This window comes from Neophocaena asiaeorientalis, unplaced genomic scaffold, assembly GCF_003031525.2.
Source record: "Neophocaena asiaeorientalis asiaeorientalis breed wild unplaced genomic scaffold, Neophocaena_asiaeorientalis_V1.1 scaffold541, whole genome shotgun sequence".
Classification (NCBI taxonomy): Eukaryota; Metazoa; Chordata; class Mammalia; order Artiodactyla; family Phocoenidae; genus Neophocaena; species Neophocaena asiaeorientalis.
Genome location: NW_020172450.1, coordinates 1,640,471 through 1,658,020, shown reverse-complemented (window position 1 = coordinate 1,658,020; position 17,550 = coordinate 1,640,471). Strand labels below are relative to the sequence as shown.

At 37.8% G+C, this 17,550-nt stretch overlaps 1 protein-coding gene across 1 annotated transcript in view; it reads left to right on the top strand.

Moving 5' to 3' along the window:
- Positions 1-375: 375 nt before the first annotated feature.
- SH2D1A (SH2 domain containing 1A) overlaps positions 376-17,550 on the top strand; it is a 19,339-nt gene continuing 2,164 nt past the window's right edge. The window contains exons 1-2 of the mRNA XM_024737357.1: positions 376-707; positions 13,437-13,500. Coding sequence (XP_024593125.1) covers positions 571-707; positions 13,437-13,500 — 201 coding nt within the window. The 5' untranslated portion in view covers positions 376-570. The remainder of the gene's footprint in view (positions 708-13,436; positions 13,501-17,550) is intronic.

The following is a 17,550-nucleotide window of genomic DNA, read 5'->3' as shown; positions in this document are numbered from 1 at the left end:
GAGCTTCTGTGTTTTGGTCTCAGAACTTTGGGGCCTTTCATTCTTTGTCAGTATGTTTCTGCCCCACATGAAGGTCACGTACAACTTGCCTCTATCATCAACCCCTTTGGGGACTGATTAATTAAGCTAATTAAGTTAAGTCAGTTAGTTAAGCTAAGTCATGGTGGCCCCCTGGGAAAACCGCAAGGACAGGAGCATTACCAAGCATTCCTGTCTGCGTGCGTTGGGAGTACAGGCCAAATCTTGCAAAGTCCAATGGTCCTCCCCTCTCTGTCCACCCGTCCATCTGAACCCTGTGTTGCGTGGGTGGGCCTGGGAGGGGGATGGAACCCTATGGCAATAACCAAGCTGCTAAACTGCTGAGCTGGTTTTAATTGAACCGTGAGAGGGAGGTTTTCAGGCAGGTAGACAACATCCTGTTGTTCGGGCGCTCCTCTCTCTTTTTTGCACATCTGGCTGAACTGGGAGGCGGGTGGCTGACTCGTGTTGGGTTGCGGCGGCGGCAGCAGCAGCGGTGGCATCTGTCCACTGCCGTTCCACGCCTAGGTCCTCCCAAGAGTTCCCCAGGCCATGGAGGCGGTGGCTGTGTATCATGGCAAAATCAGCCGGGAGACGGGGGAGAAGCTCCTGCTTGCCACGGGTCTGGACGGCAGCTATTTGCTGAGGGACAGCGAGAGCGTCCCGGGAGTGTACTGCCTGTGTGTTCTGTGAGTACATGGTGGGAGCCTCCACTGCCCACCGCGCGGCCCCAGGCCCGGCGGATGCCCTTTGGGGTGGGGAAACGCAGTGTAGAATTTACCTTTGCTGCCAAAAGGACTCAGGCTCCCGATTTCAGTTTTGACCTCTAATAGAGGCCAGCAAGGTGGAGGCCTGCGATGATGGTGGAGCGGCCAGCTTTGGGGCCACCAGCTCCTCAGGGAAGGAGAAGCCTCTCTCTCCAGCTCTCTTGAAATGGCTTTGGAGGTGCCTTCCCAAAGGAACGTCAAGTTCAAGGAGAGGAAGAAGACTAAGAAACTGAATCTATTACTTTAAGACATCAATACCAGTTAGGTCAGGATGCAGAGAGAGGGATGTTTCTGAATAAAACCACCTCTCTGGATCTACTTACTGAGTTTTCTTTAGAGGAGTTGGCAGGCAGAGGGGGGTTTCAGAAATAGGGCCTTTCTTGATAAAAGCTTGGACTGACAATAGTCATAAAGGGAATGGAGGGAAAACACCCTTGTATGATTCAGTTTTGCTCTTTACCTAAGCATCTTAGTCTAACGCCCCGTTTTGAATCAGATGCACCTTCATCTTTGCTTCAGGGCTCCAGAGTCAGGCAGATCTGAGACCTAATCTTGTGCTGGTCTGATGCTGACTTTGGCAAGTTAACCTCTCAGCCCCTCAGTTTTCTTGTCCATAAAATGTAAATAATATTACTACCTACCTCATAGGCGTGTGAGGATTAAATGCCATAATGCAGGTAGAAAATTTAGCACTGGACCTGACACATACTAAATGTTCAGTAAAAGTAAGCTGTTGTTGTTGTTGTTATTATTATATTATTATTTTTTCAGTCTATTTCTTTCGGTACTCAGTATTATTATTATATTCTTTGTTTTTTTCAGTCTATATCTTTAAGTACTCACAGGGCATTTCTACGGAAGTACCTAGCTCGATCACTCTTTGTTAGCAGGACAAAAACATCCACGAAAACACCAGCCCTGCACAGTAACTTCTAGACAGAAACAAAATGAGGGAAAATGCTTGGTAGTAATTTCGGTGTCTACGATACACTGCAAGGTTTTGAAGTTCCTTCTGGGTCATTGAAGAGAGATTGTATTGAGCCTGGTGTTAGAGGATTTTCATTGTTTATTGTGTTTTTTTAAATGGTCAAGACATGTTTGTGGCAACTCTCAGGCCACGCTAGATACATTTGTTATAAAAGCTTCCAGGGCAATACGTGCAAGCTATTGAATCTCTTGGGCTCAGATCTTACGTTTCCTTTATATTATTGTTTTTCCCAAGTGGAAACTGGAGACAGTCAGTGAAAGCCAACCAGTATTCCTAGGCTCTTTTCTTATCAAAAGAAGGTGAAGGAGTGAGTAGACTGGTGAAAGGGGCTTCTTTAGGGAAGCTGACAAAAGAGGTAGTGGGCCCCTTAACCTAGAGGTAAAAAATAAGGTACAAAAGAAGCCTAGGAAGGGGTGGAAGAGCAGGGGACAGTGTGTGGCAGGATGCTCCTAAGACTTCAGACACACTGGCCTCTTTGTTGTTTCTCGAGCTTGCCAAGCTGCTCCCTGCTTAGGATCTTTGCACTTAACTATTCCTTCTGCCTCTTCCCTCAGAGAGGACTTCCTTGACCATCCTATCTAAAATAAGTGCCCTCTCCCTGTCCCAGTTACACTCCATCACTTTATTTTTCTTCAGGGAACTTTAAACTATCTGACATTTACTTGTCTACTTATGTCTTGCTGGGCTTTCCTGCTAAAATGTAATCTCCGTGAGGACAGGGACATTGTCTCCCACACCAGGAACACAGCGTGGCATGTAACAGGCATTGTGAGGCACGCGATAGGTGCTCAATAAACGGTTTTGAATTAATGAATGAACTGTCAAGACAAATACTGTTCTTTACTGCAGAAAGCTTTTGGGCTGATATCAGGAGGCCAGGGTGTGGACTCTGGGGAAATCACTCAACTTCTCTGGGTCTTGGTTTCCATATTTGTAAAACAGGAATAGTAATGTATGTTCTACCTTCTGCATAAGATTACAGTTGGTAAAAGATGCAAGAGAGAAGGATAATCTTAGCCTTTTTCCCACGTAGGCCAGAACTACATAAGGTATTAATTTAGGCAGGTGGGAATTTCTCAAGTTAAGTTTTCACCCAAAGTAAATCTTGCATAAACGCAGTTTTTATGACTCTTAGTTCTCCGTGCACACCTCCTTATGAAGTAGCAGAAAATTGTCGGCAAATTGGGAGTCCCCCTAGCATATCTTTCGATGGGCACACTGAGGCCTCTGAGTCCTGGAGGGTGATGGCCAGACTGCTCCAGAGGAAAGACACAAGGATACATTGCCTTTTATGACAGTTTCTCAGCCTTTTTTGAGCCAAGGATCCCTTTTGATAAACGTAAACATTTCATTTCCTCCTTTTTACTACTACGCTGTAGTAACAAAATCAAATTTTATTTTGAAACAAACCACATACTCATTTTAAACCAAAACATCTGTGGTTATGATATACAGCAGAAATAACAATGTAAATGGTGTCATATATATGTGGACAGCAAGGTATAGCTAACAAACATATATTTGACTGTAGGGTTCACTCGGAATAGGTTCTCAATCTGTCTTTTGTTTCTTCTCATTATCCAAGAAGGTTTGGTTGAGCTTCAGTTTCTGTATTTTTATTGTAGAAATAACACATTGCATATGCCTTTCGAACTCTACTTTAAACTATACTTTCTAACTAGGTTTGCTCCTTTCCCCAGTTCTGAACCCCCAATCCTGGCCTTTAGATAAGGCCTTTTCCTCTGTTCATTTTGGGAAATTGAATCTCATAAAGTATTAAAGAAATTTTCCATTTATAGGATTGCTCACCTTCATTTAAAGCGAGAAGTTTTTCTTCCAGTTATTTTCAATAAGTAAATCTAGATTTTGGTATAAGTCTATTAAAAATAGTTCCTAAACACTTATTCATATTGTAGAAAGTTTTTAAAATGTAGATAATGGAAATGAGGGAAAATCAACTATAGTTTTATAACCTAAAGGCAATTATTGTTGAAAATTAAGTGTTTTTTCTTCCGTATTTTAATAAAACAAATTGCTTTATAAACATATGTGCTCTTACACTATTGTATTCTGCTGCATTTTCCACTTAATGTGAAAAAAACACATTTATATATAATGTTCTTACAAATGATTTTAAAACATTATTTTTAATGATTTCATGATAGTCCAACCAGTCCAACTATATTTTCCTTAACCAGTCATCTATTTTTAGACATTTGAATCATTCCAGTTTTTTGCTATTATAAATTCCGTCATGATTCATATTTCAATCCATAAAGGTTTCCTTGTATTTATGATGACTTCCTTATAATGAATTTCAAGATGTGCAATTTTTAGATCAGAAAACATGAACAGCTTAAGATTCTTGATGTATACATGATCACCAAATATTTTTTCCTAAATGGTTATTCCAGTTTATATATATGCTCACCAGTACTGCATGAAAGTGTCTGTCTCACCGCACCATCCCTAGAAATGGGTATTCTTGTTAAAAAAAAAATTCTTCTTGAAATTTGGTGTCTCACTCTTTATTTCATATTTCTTTAGTGATTGAGTGTCTATATGGTTGGTAAACTTGTATTTCCTTGTTCATGAATTGGCTCTTTGAGTACTTTGCCTATTTAACCATTTGGATCTTACTATTTTTCTTAACACATTATGAGGTTTTTTTTTTTTTTTGCGGTACGTGGGCCTCTCACTGCTGTGGCCTCTCCCGTTGCGGAGCACAGGCTCCGGACGCGCAGACTCAGCGGCCATGGCTCACGGGCCCAGCCGCTCCGTGGCACGTGGGATCCTCCCGGACCGGGGCACGAACCCGCGTCCCCAGCATTGGCAGGCGGACTCCCAACCACTGCGCCACCAGGGAAGCCCTTTTTCTTTTTCTTTTTTTTTTTTTAATGAGTGTTTATATACTAATCCTTGATCTATTGAAAGTATCTTTTCTCAGTTTGGTGTTTGCCATTACTTTTCTTTGACACACAGAAAATTAACATTTTTAGTAGTCAAGTCCATCACTTGACTACTTTGTTTGACTTCCCCCTTTGCTTCCCAACTTAGAAAGTTCTTTGACCTGCAGAGATGTCATAAAACTTCACTTCAATTTTTGTTTTAAATTTATGGTTTGGTTAGTTTATACTTAACTCTTTAATTCCATTTGGAATTATATTTTTATGTGGAGAAAGGATCCAATTTGATTTTGTTTCGAAATAGCTAATAATTTATAAATAGAACTTTCATTCCTGATTGATTTACTATCCTACTTTAAATTCTTACATATAACAGTTACTGTTTTGCAGTTATCTATTTGGCTCAATTGATCTATTTATTCTTATACCACTAGCGCTATATATAGTATGATAATGTTTTAATACATTTAAAAAATTATTTGCTGTTCTTACCTGTTGGTTCTTCAAGATGAAATCTAGAATGATTTTGTTAAATGAAAAAAAATCCCATTGGGGTTACCTTAAATTCATTAATAAGTTAAGGAGGAATTGTCATCTTTAAAGAATTTAGTCTTCCTATCCAAAAACCTGATATGTCTCTCCATTTATTAATTTTTTCATTTACATCCATCAATAGAGGTTTGTAGTTTTCTTCCCATAGGTCTTGCATAGTTTTTGTTGTTTATTTCTAGTTATTGTGAGTATGAATGTATGTGTCTATTTTTTTGTTTCTATCATGAATGGACTCTTTTCCCACTATATTTTCTTTTGCAACAGGAAAGCTACTGACTTTATGGGTTTTTTTTGTATCCATCCAGTATACTAAATGTTCTTATTAATGCAAATAGTTTAAATTTAATTTAATTTAATTTTACTCTTTTTGGTTTTCAAGGTATATCAAGTGTCTTTTCACTAAGGTACATGTGAGCTCTCACATTTCTCCCCTTCTCACCCCTAATGTAGACAGCCATTGGGAAAGTCCTAAATGCCCACTGGGATAGTTTGATGGTGATAAGAAAAAAACAAATTTAAAATATTTAAAATAATTACTTTGAAGAAATAGTTTATTTCTGTACATCCTCTGTATATATCTCAGTTTGCTACTTTTATCTGATGGAAGATTTGGAAAAAGAAATGCTATTATATTCTTTAGCCTCAAGGACACATAATGAAGTTATTTGACATATACGTCTTTAGATAAAAGGATAATTATCTTTTTGTCCTTTAAGATTTAAAGGATGACTGGGAATAAAGTGCCTATCAAACAATTGAACTGGAGAAATGGGTGAAGGAACAGTGACAAAATAAAACTCCAGCGTATCAGTTGTAATTGCAGGGAACAGAAGAATGAGAAATTATAAAACTTAGTTAAGTTTTGAATACAGTTGGATATGTGTGTTGGCACCGCATTTATCTTCATGATAATCGAGGCCACTAGAATTACTTTGGACTATCTAAATACAATCCATTAATGGCAGAGCAAGCCTGAAGGCCAGCCTAGGATTAAATGTGCAAATACACAAACCACCAAATGGACAATTCACAGGCCAATAAATCAAGTGCTGACTCTGGTTGACAATGTAAAATTAAGTTGCAAGATTAGTCTGAAGATGTCATTTAGTTTAAAGCAAAAGGGAAGCCTAGGTTGACCTCTTTTGGGCTCTCCCCATCTTGTCTCTATGCTTTAACCCCTTCCTTTGCCCTTTCTCTCCGGTCGTAAGGCCAAGCAGACTCCCTCCCTTTTTGAGAACTATGCTTTTGGATTCACCTTAAGAGCAATTTGTTAACTCATTCCCTCTGATATAAGAGAGAGGCAGCATAGAAAGATGGTTAAGAGCCCATATCTTACAGCCAGACCCTCTGGGTGTGCATCTCAATACTGGCCCTTAACCAGCTATTTTACCTTGAGCAAGTTACTTAAACTTTCTGTTTCAGGTTCCTTGTCTGTGGAAAGGGTGACGGCAATAATAATACCACAGTACTTACCTCATAGGGTTGTTATGAGAATTATTGCATGAGTTAACATTTATAAAGTTAATATGTAGTAGGTGTTTGTTAATATAAATAAAAGCTCCATAAATAATTGTGAGACAAAGTTAGACCATTGTATGAGTACTTAAATAAAATGTTCTGTGGCACTTCAAGGGAAGAAGAGATTATATTTATTGTCATGACTCATCGAAACTGGTATTACATAGTTTTACCATCAAACTTGAAGCTGAATGACTTTTGATGGTTCTGAAAATTCAAATTCACTGAAAGAATGAAGATTGGGCCATAGGAAATTCAAAAACTTCTTGGATCAAAGTGGCTTTCTATAGGATACCATTCCTCTGGGTATAAAAGCTCTGAAATATTTGTTACAAAAACAGTCACATTATAATTGTGCCTTGAATTTTGCATGTAACATTCGTTTGTATACACATAGACAGCCTGGGCACTAGCTTGCTTTATTTGTGGTGTCATGAAGAAGTCAGATGTACCTAAACCTTTTCTTTTGTGTAGTCCTTGAAGTGGTATAAAGAAGGAATTGATGTGGTTTTGTCAATTGTAAAGCAAGACCTGTCCCCAACGCTGACCCTTTGAGAAAAGAAAAAACAAGTCAGGTTGCTTTCTTCTTGTCTCTTTCTAACCAGAACACTTATTTTAAGAGTTGGGGACAGCTTTTGAAAAAATAAAGGCAAATTTTAATATTAGCAAGGACTGAATCAACACATGCTTTGTAGTCATTAAAATGCAAAATATATTTTTTAAGAAATTAATTTTTTAAGAAAATTAATTAATGGCAACAACAACAACAGAAATCTCTATTGTTTTCTACCAATTATTTATTTTCTAGATTTTTTCATGATAAATTTAAAATTCCAGGCTTATCATCAAGTGTGACAAAAAGGTTTGATGGAGGAAGGAAGTTAAAATTACACTACATTCTTGGTTTGTCTATATTAATGGGGAGTCAGAGGAAAAATAATCCTAAAAGGGATGTAACAGTTTTTAAAGACGAATGATATTTTTCTGATTTGTGATTCGCTTAGGCTAGATTTGTAAAGCTCCAAGTTGTAATTTTACTTCTGTTTCTTTAAAAAAATGTTGTTAGTCATTTGTATAACTTTATAAGGGAAATTACAAGACTTCCCTGGTGGTCCAGTGGTTAAGACTCAGTGCTTCCACTGCAGGGGGCACGGGTTCAATCCCTGGTTGGGGAACTAAGATCCTGCATACCGTGGCGTGGCCAAAAGAAAAAAAAATGGAAAATTAATATGCAAGGATGCATTTATATTAGTTTAAATTTACTTCTAGTTTATATACATATGGGGATAGTTTTGAACAGTAATCAGAGTGGCGGCTCTCCTTGTGTCCACTTCTTTCACATACCATCATTTTATATCAACATGGTCCAGGTGTTTAAAATTTTTTGAAAAATGTAGCTCTCTAATACCTTTGAACTTTGGTATAGTTTTGAACCATTCTTTCTGCTGCCATTTCCTTATTTTGAGTAACATTCCTTAGGTTCATTCCATTTTTCATTATTAAAATAGAACTACTATGAAAATCTTTGTCAAATTGCTTTTTCCATTTGATTCCTTAGAGTGTATGAAGATAAAGAAGGTCATTAGGTAAAAATACGCACAGTTTTATGGCTCTTGTTATAATTTGTCAGTTTATTTCCTAAAAGAGTGATTTTTCAGTGGACAGGGAGAGAGTATGTGTAGTTTGGAAAAAACATAATCAATATTTTCATTTACTTTTGTATTATAGAATTATTGTTTCATAATACAAGCTACAGAAAACAAAACTATGAAATCTTGTTGGGGAAGAGGGAGTAAAAAGTTCAGAAACACTGTTCTGTGAAGACCAAAAGCATTGAAAAAACTTCAGCTTTTATTTAAATAAAATTTCATTCTTAAAGCATAGACTAAAAAAAAAATTGAGTGACTATGGGTGTGGTGAAAGAAGCCAGCTTGACTTTGGAGAAATTGCCATCAATATTCCCAATGAGGTGTGAGCATTTTCCATGCATTTTAATCAATACTTCTGTAACTTTAATGTTCCTACAAATCATCTGGAAATGTTGTTAAAATGCAGATTCTGACTCAGCAATTCTGGAGTGGGGCCTGAGATTCTACATTTCTAGCAAGGTCCCAGGTGATGCACTGTTATTACCCTGGGAACATAATTTGAATCGCACTGTTTTAAATCTCTTCCATCAGTGATATATGAGAGTATATCAACGACAGTTGGCTACAGGGGATCTTTGGTCAGTGACTTCAGCAACTTGGAAGTGGAAGAGATGAACTGCTGGCTTGTTTGAGGGGTGAAACAATTTTGCTCATTCAGAAATTTGAGGAGTTGTGGAGTAGGAAGGAGATTGTTAAAATTGGATGGGTTAATCACAACGAGCTTTATGTGCCACTAGCACCAGGTTGTTCAAGGCTGAAGGAGGTAAGGACTTTTGAAGTGGTACTCAGGTTCCTGCTGCTTAACTGAAAGTGCGATAAGATCAGATTCGTTAGGAAATCATTTTCAAAACAGACTCATTTATTTTGACTAAATGAGGCTGAATGATAGTAGGGAGATAGATTCATTGTATCTTTTAGAAACCCACTGTTTGAGAAAGTGGAAAACTGGTTGCCTATGATTTTGTTTGCATCGTTGCTGAAATTTTAAATAATGCATTTCCACAACACCTTTAATGATACTGAATTATTGCCATTAATCTCTTCCCATAGGGAAAATGGAACTAAAGGCCTATGCTATTTCCCTGCTCCTACCTCCATTTTGCTGTGTGACTTTTTTTTTTCTTTTCTTTTTTCGGCACCTTGTGGGTCTTAGTTCCCCGACCAGGGATTGAACCCGGGGCCTGGCAGTGAAAGCACTGAGTCCTAACCACTGGACTGCCAGGGAATTCTCTGCTGTGTGACTTTAAGAAAACCACTTAAACCCTTATGTTTGGAGTCCCCATGGTGAAAAATGGAAATCAAAGCTCTTGCTTTGTTCCCTGCAGCGTACTTACTGAAATCAGTGAGGTACATTTCAATTGCTTAAAAAAACAAAAGACTTTACAATGTAATATTTTATATTTATTTAGCATATTATATATGCTAAAAAGTATACTATATGCATATATCAAGCTCTTTCATATATGATCTAAATATTCTGGCAAACCTTTATAACAAAAATGAAACATTTCCTGTAATTGCACCAGCAAATTAAATTGACCCTTTTTTGGGTTTCACAAATCGAATGAACGTGATTAGAGTGTTTTAGACCTAATTTTTTCATCCTTTAGGTAATAGTACTGATGGATAGTGATTAAAAATATAGTAATTTAATCCAGATAAAGACTTTTAGTTCTATAGGGGATTAATGGTAAGTGAGGTCAGTTACTCAAGCTTGACCCTGTTTGAGATACTTTAGGTTTAAACACATTTAATTTTACCAGACTTTAGCATGTAGTTTTTTTTCTTTTTTTAAAAAATTTTTTGGCTGCACCATGCTGCATATGGGATCTTAGTTCCCCAACCAGGGATGGAACCTGTGCCCCCTGTATTGGAAGCGTGGAGTCTTAACCACTGGACTGCCAGGGAAGCCCCAGCATGTATTCTAATCAAAGATATATTTTGACCCAAACTTGTGCCAAAGAATAGCAATCAGAAAATGTCTGAAATAAAACTCTGTGAAGATTCAGATTCATAATTTGAAGTAATTCAGCATAAAGTTTACCATACTTTTCTAGGAAGCAAAGGTTTGTTAGGCAAGTTAAGTAGCAGTACCATAGATACTAAAATATAATAAATAATCTATATCCATTACAGTGTGGGGATCAAAAGCCAGGGCTCTAGAGTCAAAGATGCCTGATTTAAATCCCATCTTTGATGCTTGATTTGTAGTGTGGCTTTGGTTACTTAACTTCTCAAAGTCTCAGTTTCCTCATCTATAAAATCAATTTCACAATATAAAGTTCATAAGATTACTGTGGGGCCCAAAAGAGCTAATGCATGTGCTGTGGGCTGAATTGTGTCCTTGTCAAATTCATGTATTGAAGCCCTGACTCCCGATGGGGATGTACTTGGAAATAGGGCCTTTAAGAGGTAATTTAGGTTAAATGAGATCGTAAGGGTGGGTCCCTAATCCAATAGCGTTCTGGCCTTATGAGAAGAGAGAGAGCACCCTCTCTCAATGAATGCACGCAAAGAAAATGTCATGTGAGCACACAGCAAGAAGGTGGCTGTCTACAAGTCAAGAGAAGAGGCCTTGGAATGAAACCTATGTTGCTAGCACCTTGATCTTGGACTTCCAGCTCCAGAACTGTGAGAAAATAAATTTCTTTTGTTTAAGCCACCCAGCCTATGGTATTTTGTTATGGCAGCCTGAGCAGACTAGTACAGATTTTGGTACTGAGAAGTACAGTGCTGCTGTAACAAACACCTAAAAATGTGAAAGTGGCTTTGGAACTGGGTCATGGGTAGAGGATAGAGGTGTTTGGAGATGCATGCTAGAAAAAGCCTACCAATACTGTGGACACAGTATTGGTAGAATGATGGATGTTAAAGGTCATTCTGATGAGGTCTCAGATGGAAATTAGGAACGTGTTGTTGGAAACTAAAGAAAAAGCCATCCTTAATTATAAATGGCAAAGAACTTGGCTGAACTGTGTTCTAGTATTTTGTGGAAGGTAGAACTTGCAAAGTGGATATTTAGCTGGAGAGATTTCTAAGCAAGGTGTTGAAGGAATAGCTTGGTTCCTCCTGACTACTTATAATAAAATGCAAAAGGAGAGACATGAATTGAAGAAGGAATTGTTAAGCAAAAAGAAACCAGAATACAAAAATTTGGAAAATTCTCAGCCTACTCATAGGGCAAAAAATGAGGAAGCTTGGTCTGGAGAGAATACCAAGGGAATGGCTGGATAATCACTCCTTAAGGAGATTGCCCATGATGTTAATTAGTCATCTCAACAGAAGCCAGGAATAGAGTTTGGACCAAAGCATCAGAGACACTGTCAGTTTGGACCAAAGGGAATAGGGCAGGACAATAGTGCAGTTTGGCTGCAAACATGCTTTATCTTTCAAGAAAATGGAAGAATGATCCTGAAGTTGTTTCAGAGATCATCAGGGTTACCACTCCCACCACAGGCCGAGAGTGCCTAAGCCCAGGTGGGCAAGGCTGCTTCCACCTAGATTTCAAAGGTGGGATCAGCTGCCCAACAGAGCCAAGTGGGTGGGGCTGCCCATGCAGAGCCATGGGGGTGACAGTGCCACCCAGTGGGCCTGGAGGGCAGAGCGTCAATCCAAAAAGGATTATTCTCAAGCATTAAGGTCTAATGGAATTTGCCTTATGAGATTTCGGACATTTTTGGGACCTGTCACCCCTTATCCCCTTCCGATATCTCCCTTTTGGAATGGGAATATCTGTCCTATGCTTGTCTTCCTGTATTTTGGAAGCACATGACTTGTCTGGTTTCACAGGTTCACAGCTGGAGAAGAATTTTGCCTCAGCAGCAGTCATATCCCCAAGTCTCACCTGTATCTCATTAGATGATATTTAGAAGAGACTTTGGACTTTATTTAGACCTCAGAGTTGATGCTGGAATGTGTTTAAGACTTTTTAAGGCTGTTGGGATGGAATGAATGTATTTTGTATGTGAATTTGGAGGTACCAGTGTTGGAATGCTATGGACTGAATCATGTTCCCTCTCCCCCCATATTCATATGTTGAAGCTCAACCCCCGATGTGGCTGTATTTGGAGATAGGCCTTTAGGATGTAATTAAGGTTAAGCAAGGTTGTAAGGATGGGGCCCCAATCCAATAGGACTGGTGGACTTATAAGAAGAGAGATCTCTCTCTTCACACACACACACACATACAAAGAAAAGGTCATGTGAACACAGCTAAAAGGTGGCTGCCTACAAGCCAAGAGTAGAGGCCTCAGAATAAAACCTATGTTACTGTCACCTTGATCTTAGATTTCCAGCCTCCAGGGCTGTGAGAAAATAAATTTCTTTTGTTTAAGCCACACAGACTGGTATTTTGCTATGGCAGCCTGAGCAAACTAATACAACATGTAAAACTCTTGGCATGTAGTAGAAATCAACGATACAGATATACAATATGTGTACACAGTGAATAATGGGGGAAAACGTTTACCCCATCTAAAAGGACAAGCTAATTTCAAGTACTTTAGCAGGACTCCTTTTTAATTCGAATTACTATTAGTACTATATTATAATGTATTATAAAGTTATATAGTAATAGTAATATCATAGGAATATACCACATTTATATTTATAATTAATATTATTATTAAGTGGGCCTGATAGTACCTTATCCCCAGTGAAATGTTTTCACCTTAAGGCTCTGTATGTACTCAAAAAATAATATTACTGTGCTTTGTTGAATCTGTTTAATAATTCATAATTTTTACCAATTACAACAGGTCTCTAGTTTCTTTCTGTCCCAACAGTCTCTCACCTTGACAAATCCTTAGAAGTGTGAGCTCCCTCGTTTGAAAAAAAATGAAAATATAAAGAAGGCGTACTAGAAACTGTGATATGCAAGCAAGTTAGATTCCACAGGCTTTTCTTTCTATGAATGCAGTGGTGCAATATACGTGTGTCCCAGTATATGTATCATTTATATGTAATAGTTAAAGCTCAAATTTAGAGCATCCATTGTTCTTTTGGAATTTTTCAGTAATGGAAGTTTATTCTTTCACAGGTATCAAGGTTACATTTATACATACCGAGTGTCTCAGACAGAAACAGGTTCTTGGAGTGCTGAGGTATAGCTCTTTTATTTATTTTTGCTTCTGGGGGTATCAGGGAGGTATTTGAAATTTAGACTGCTTTTATAAAAGAGCTGTCAAATCCTACATTCCCAAAATATTCATCAGATTCAAATCACTAAAGCTCCAATCCAAAATTGCTCATGGATCATTAAGAAGTCTTTAGAGAATTTTGGTCCCAGTTCTGTTCAGCCACCACTGTATGGAGTGGTCTCACTTTGGGGGAAAGATAACAAAGTTAAAGGATTGTGTCAAACTTTTGGTGCCTATGTGAAATTTTAGAAAGCGTATCAAAAATATATTAAAAAATCAAATCGACAATTATTTACCAAATGATACTAATGCAAGTGTTGGTTCTATGGGGGATTAAACAACATGACTCCTGTTTTCTAACAGCCTGTAAGACCCTTGAGAGATACAACATGAATTAAACAGCAATGTGAGAGCCTGGTGTTTGCTGTCAGGTGGATGTGTGTTCCAGGTCTTATCTACCCCCAACCCCTTTCTGAGAGGTCTATGACCTTGGGTAGGTTACCTAATTTTTCTTTGAACCAGTTTCTTCATCTGTAAAATAAGCCTAAAAATAGTCCCTTATTCATAGGGCTCATTTTGAAGATTAAATGAGATAATGCATATAAAGAAAGCTCTTAGTCACAGGACTAGCAAGCAAGCCCTCGAAAATGGGAACTCACCCAAGTTGCTGAACAATATGATTGTTTATAGTCAAGTGCTATCTAGCACAAGCATTTGAAGAATAGAGAATTTTCCAAGTATTAGGGTAATCAAGGCTGCTCTTCTGTGGAGGCAGGACTCCCAGCTTAGCCATATGGGAAGGACAAGGATAGGTAGAAAAGAGAGAGAGGGAACATTCCAGTGACTCTTAAGCTATGCTCCGCAAAATCCTAAAGTTCTTTCATTTGAGTGCCTTGGAGTTGCCCAGGGGGTTACAGAAGGATAGGAGGATGTGTGGGTATGCTTTGGGTCCCCAATTTGTCTTTAATCTGAGCAGTCCCTTTTATTTTGCTTATCAACTGGGGCTCTGAGAAAGATTTCATTAGAAAAATGGGTTCTTATGGCTTTGAAAACATTTGAAAGTCACAGTACCATTGCAAGAAATGCCTGTAGAGTGAATCTCTTTCCACATACCAGGGTAGTATCAATATATTAACACGCTAGCAAAGTAGAGGTCTCTACAATGGAAACTTCTGACTTCAAATGCTTTCTCTGATTTCTGACTTTTTATAAAAACAGTCTGTCTTTATAATGAAAGGACTTCATTATGAGTTGTTTGAAAACGTAAATGCTAATATCAACCTCTATTAATAACTCAATCTATGCATTTAAGAAACTCTGAAGTCTAGACTTAAAAAAAAAAAGTAAAATAGCTCTAACCTTTACAGATGCACTGGTGAACTAGAAAGCACAAATTGCAGACTACAAATGTTTTGAACTACTGAGATGAATTAGGGCAAGTTTTCAAACACATTGTTGCTTTATATCAGGATAATTGATGCTACCATTCTAATTAGAGGAAAAGCAGTACTATTTCTAATCAAAACTGTTTATACCCGTTTATTTTTAAAAGTTCTCTGCATCATTGCAGAGATGACTGAATAGGTTATTAAATTTCATTTATTATGAGGAATAGTAGTGTATGATATATACATATATAGTTGTATATGATTTGACCAGAAATAGCCCTTCTCCCTAGAGAAGTAGCCTTCAGCTGCTGAAGAATATTCTTAATGGAAAGGATCTTAAATTAGCAGGGCTTAGGTAACGTTTTCTTTAAACTTGTTTTCTTCCATTTCAAGTATAACATCATATGCAGATTGTTACATGTTTGTGATCATGTTAGGGAAGAAAGGGCTTATTGAACACAAATGCTCTCTCATTCTGTTGTCTGGTCTGACCCGTTTATCTAATAATATTGTAATTATCTGCACCAAGAGAGCAGAAGATTGGCATGTTTTCTCCAAAGGGAAAACAGTTTAAAAAAAAAACTCTTTAGATTTATTTTTGAAATGCATATTGCATTTTTTTCTATCTACTAAATTTGCCTTCTAGTTATGTTTTCCTATGGTGAATATTAAACTAGTGTGTATTCTTAGAGCTCATATCATCTGACTGGAAGAAATTTCTCTAGAGCATATTGAAGACCAGCTATGATCCAAAGCATGTTTCCATGGATAACTGTATGGGAAATGTGCAAATTTGAACAATAGCTGAGTTCAGTGACAGGATGGGAGATGTCAGTGGTACAATTCTTGTGGTAAATGTATTTTCAAAATGGGGTAAATAACAGATAATTTATATTGCTCTTTGGAACAATGCTTTAGTTTGCCACATTGCAGGAAAAATCTTGACAGTAGCACTAAATTTTCTGTGCAAAGATTGTACTAGAAATCTAGGTGTGTCTGCAGTTTGTTTCAAAGAGTGGAGTGAAATTGAACCCTGGATCCACTGAACTACGAAAGACAAATATTATGTGATTTTCTAGCTTTAGGTAGACTTTTACGTTTTATCATTGCCTAGTATATTAATTTATCTCATGTGACTCAGGCTAAGATTTTGCCAAATTGTTAATTCAGAGAATTCCACGTACAGTCACCTATCATTTATTAATATGTTCATTGTCTGTGGTACATTGTAAAAAATGTACTAACATCCCCCTGCTGACTTCAGTGCTTTTGGGCTTTTCTGGATATTTGATCATCAGTAGATCAGTGGATGTTAAATAATTTTACTTATTGACCTGAGCAAAGCACTATAAATTCAGTCAGTTATTTGCCAGTGCAACATTGCATGCCAAATTCAAATTGCTTTTTTACCTTCAGTGCTATTATTTCTCTCCATTGGCATGGAGAATCAAGTGTTAACTGCATACAAATCCTCATTAAAAAGATGCTTCTGTTGATAAATGGTTTTACAAGCCACAAGAACAGGTAAAAAGATGTGTGGTTTGAAATCTTTCCACCCTGGGGGAGTGGATTAGTTTCTCTTCTGGTTGGTGACTAACTTCACTAGAACCTGTTTGGTCTCTAATCTGCCTAATCTGAAAGGAAAGAGTCTGGGTCCTGGGATCTAGAGCCAGTTCTGCCTCTGGTTATCTGTGTGACCTTGGGCAAGCTGAATTATCTCTTTGTATTTCCATTTTCTTATCTGTCAAATGGGAGTAACCAAATCAGCCAATAACTGCCAGGAGATGGGAAAGTGCTTTGAAAATGAAAAAGTACTCCAAGGAAGACATAAGAAGGTTATTTTGTGCCTATGGCCTGCCTTTGACATTTGGAGATTCTATCCTGGAGCCAAAGAACTGTTTGGATCCCTGTAAGAATGGCCATATTATTTTGGATGAGGTCTCAATAGAGTTCTGGGAAGGTGTTTTGACTGTAAGGTTGGAGCTGAGTGGGAGAGTATTCTGTATCTACTGAGTAGCTGTGTGAGCCTATGAGCTGACACTAATTTAAAGCTAAAAAGAACTTTTTCAGTGTTTTCAGTGAAAAACTCTTTACCCCAGTGTAGGAAATGACCAAGAGTTATAGTGGACAGTGTGCTGTCTTTGGCATTTTGTGTAGCTGACACACGTCTGTATGCCAGCCTTCATGTTTTCTCATTAAATGCTAACAAACAAATAGCTCCCACCTCAAAAACTTTCTAGATGGAATAGCTGAAAAACAGCTTTCTAAAAAAACTGGTCATTGTTCAATTGCTTATAGCAATACTATTTTATTTCATGTAAAATGACAGTTTTGAGCTGACGCTTAAAGCTTGGCTCATAAGCTTTTGCAGGAAATTGTTGTTGATTTCAAGTAGTGTCTTTACAAGAGAATTCATGTCAGGAGAGGAGTACATTTTAATAGTCACCTGCAAATAATGATCCCTTCAAAACCAAACAAATAAATAAAGGTGACCTTAGTCTTTCATTTCGTGTCATAGAGAGAACCTTGTCACAGTGAAGTGTTGACATAAAGAGCAGTTTGGGGGAGGATAGGGAAGTTTCCCAAGGAGGAAGAAATTTAATGTGTAGGGTGAGGCAGGACATAC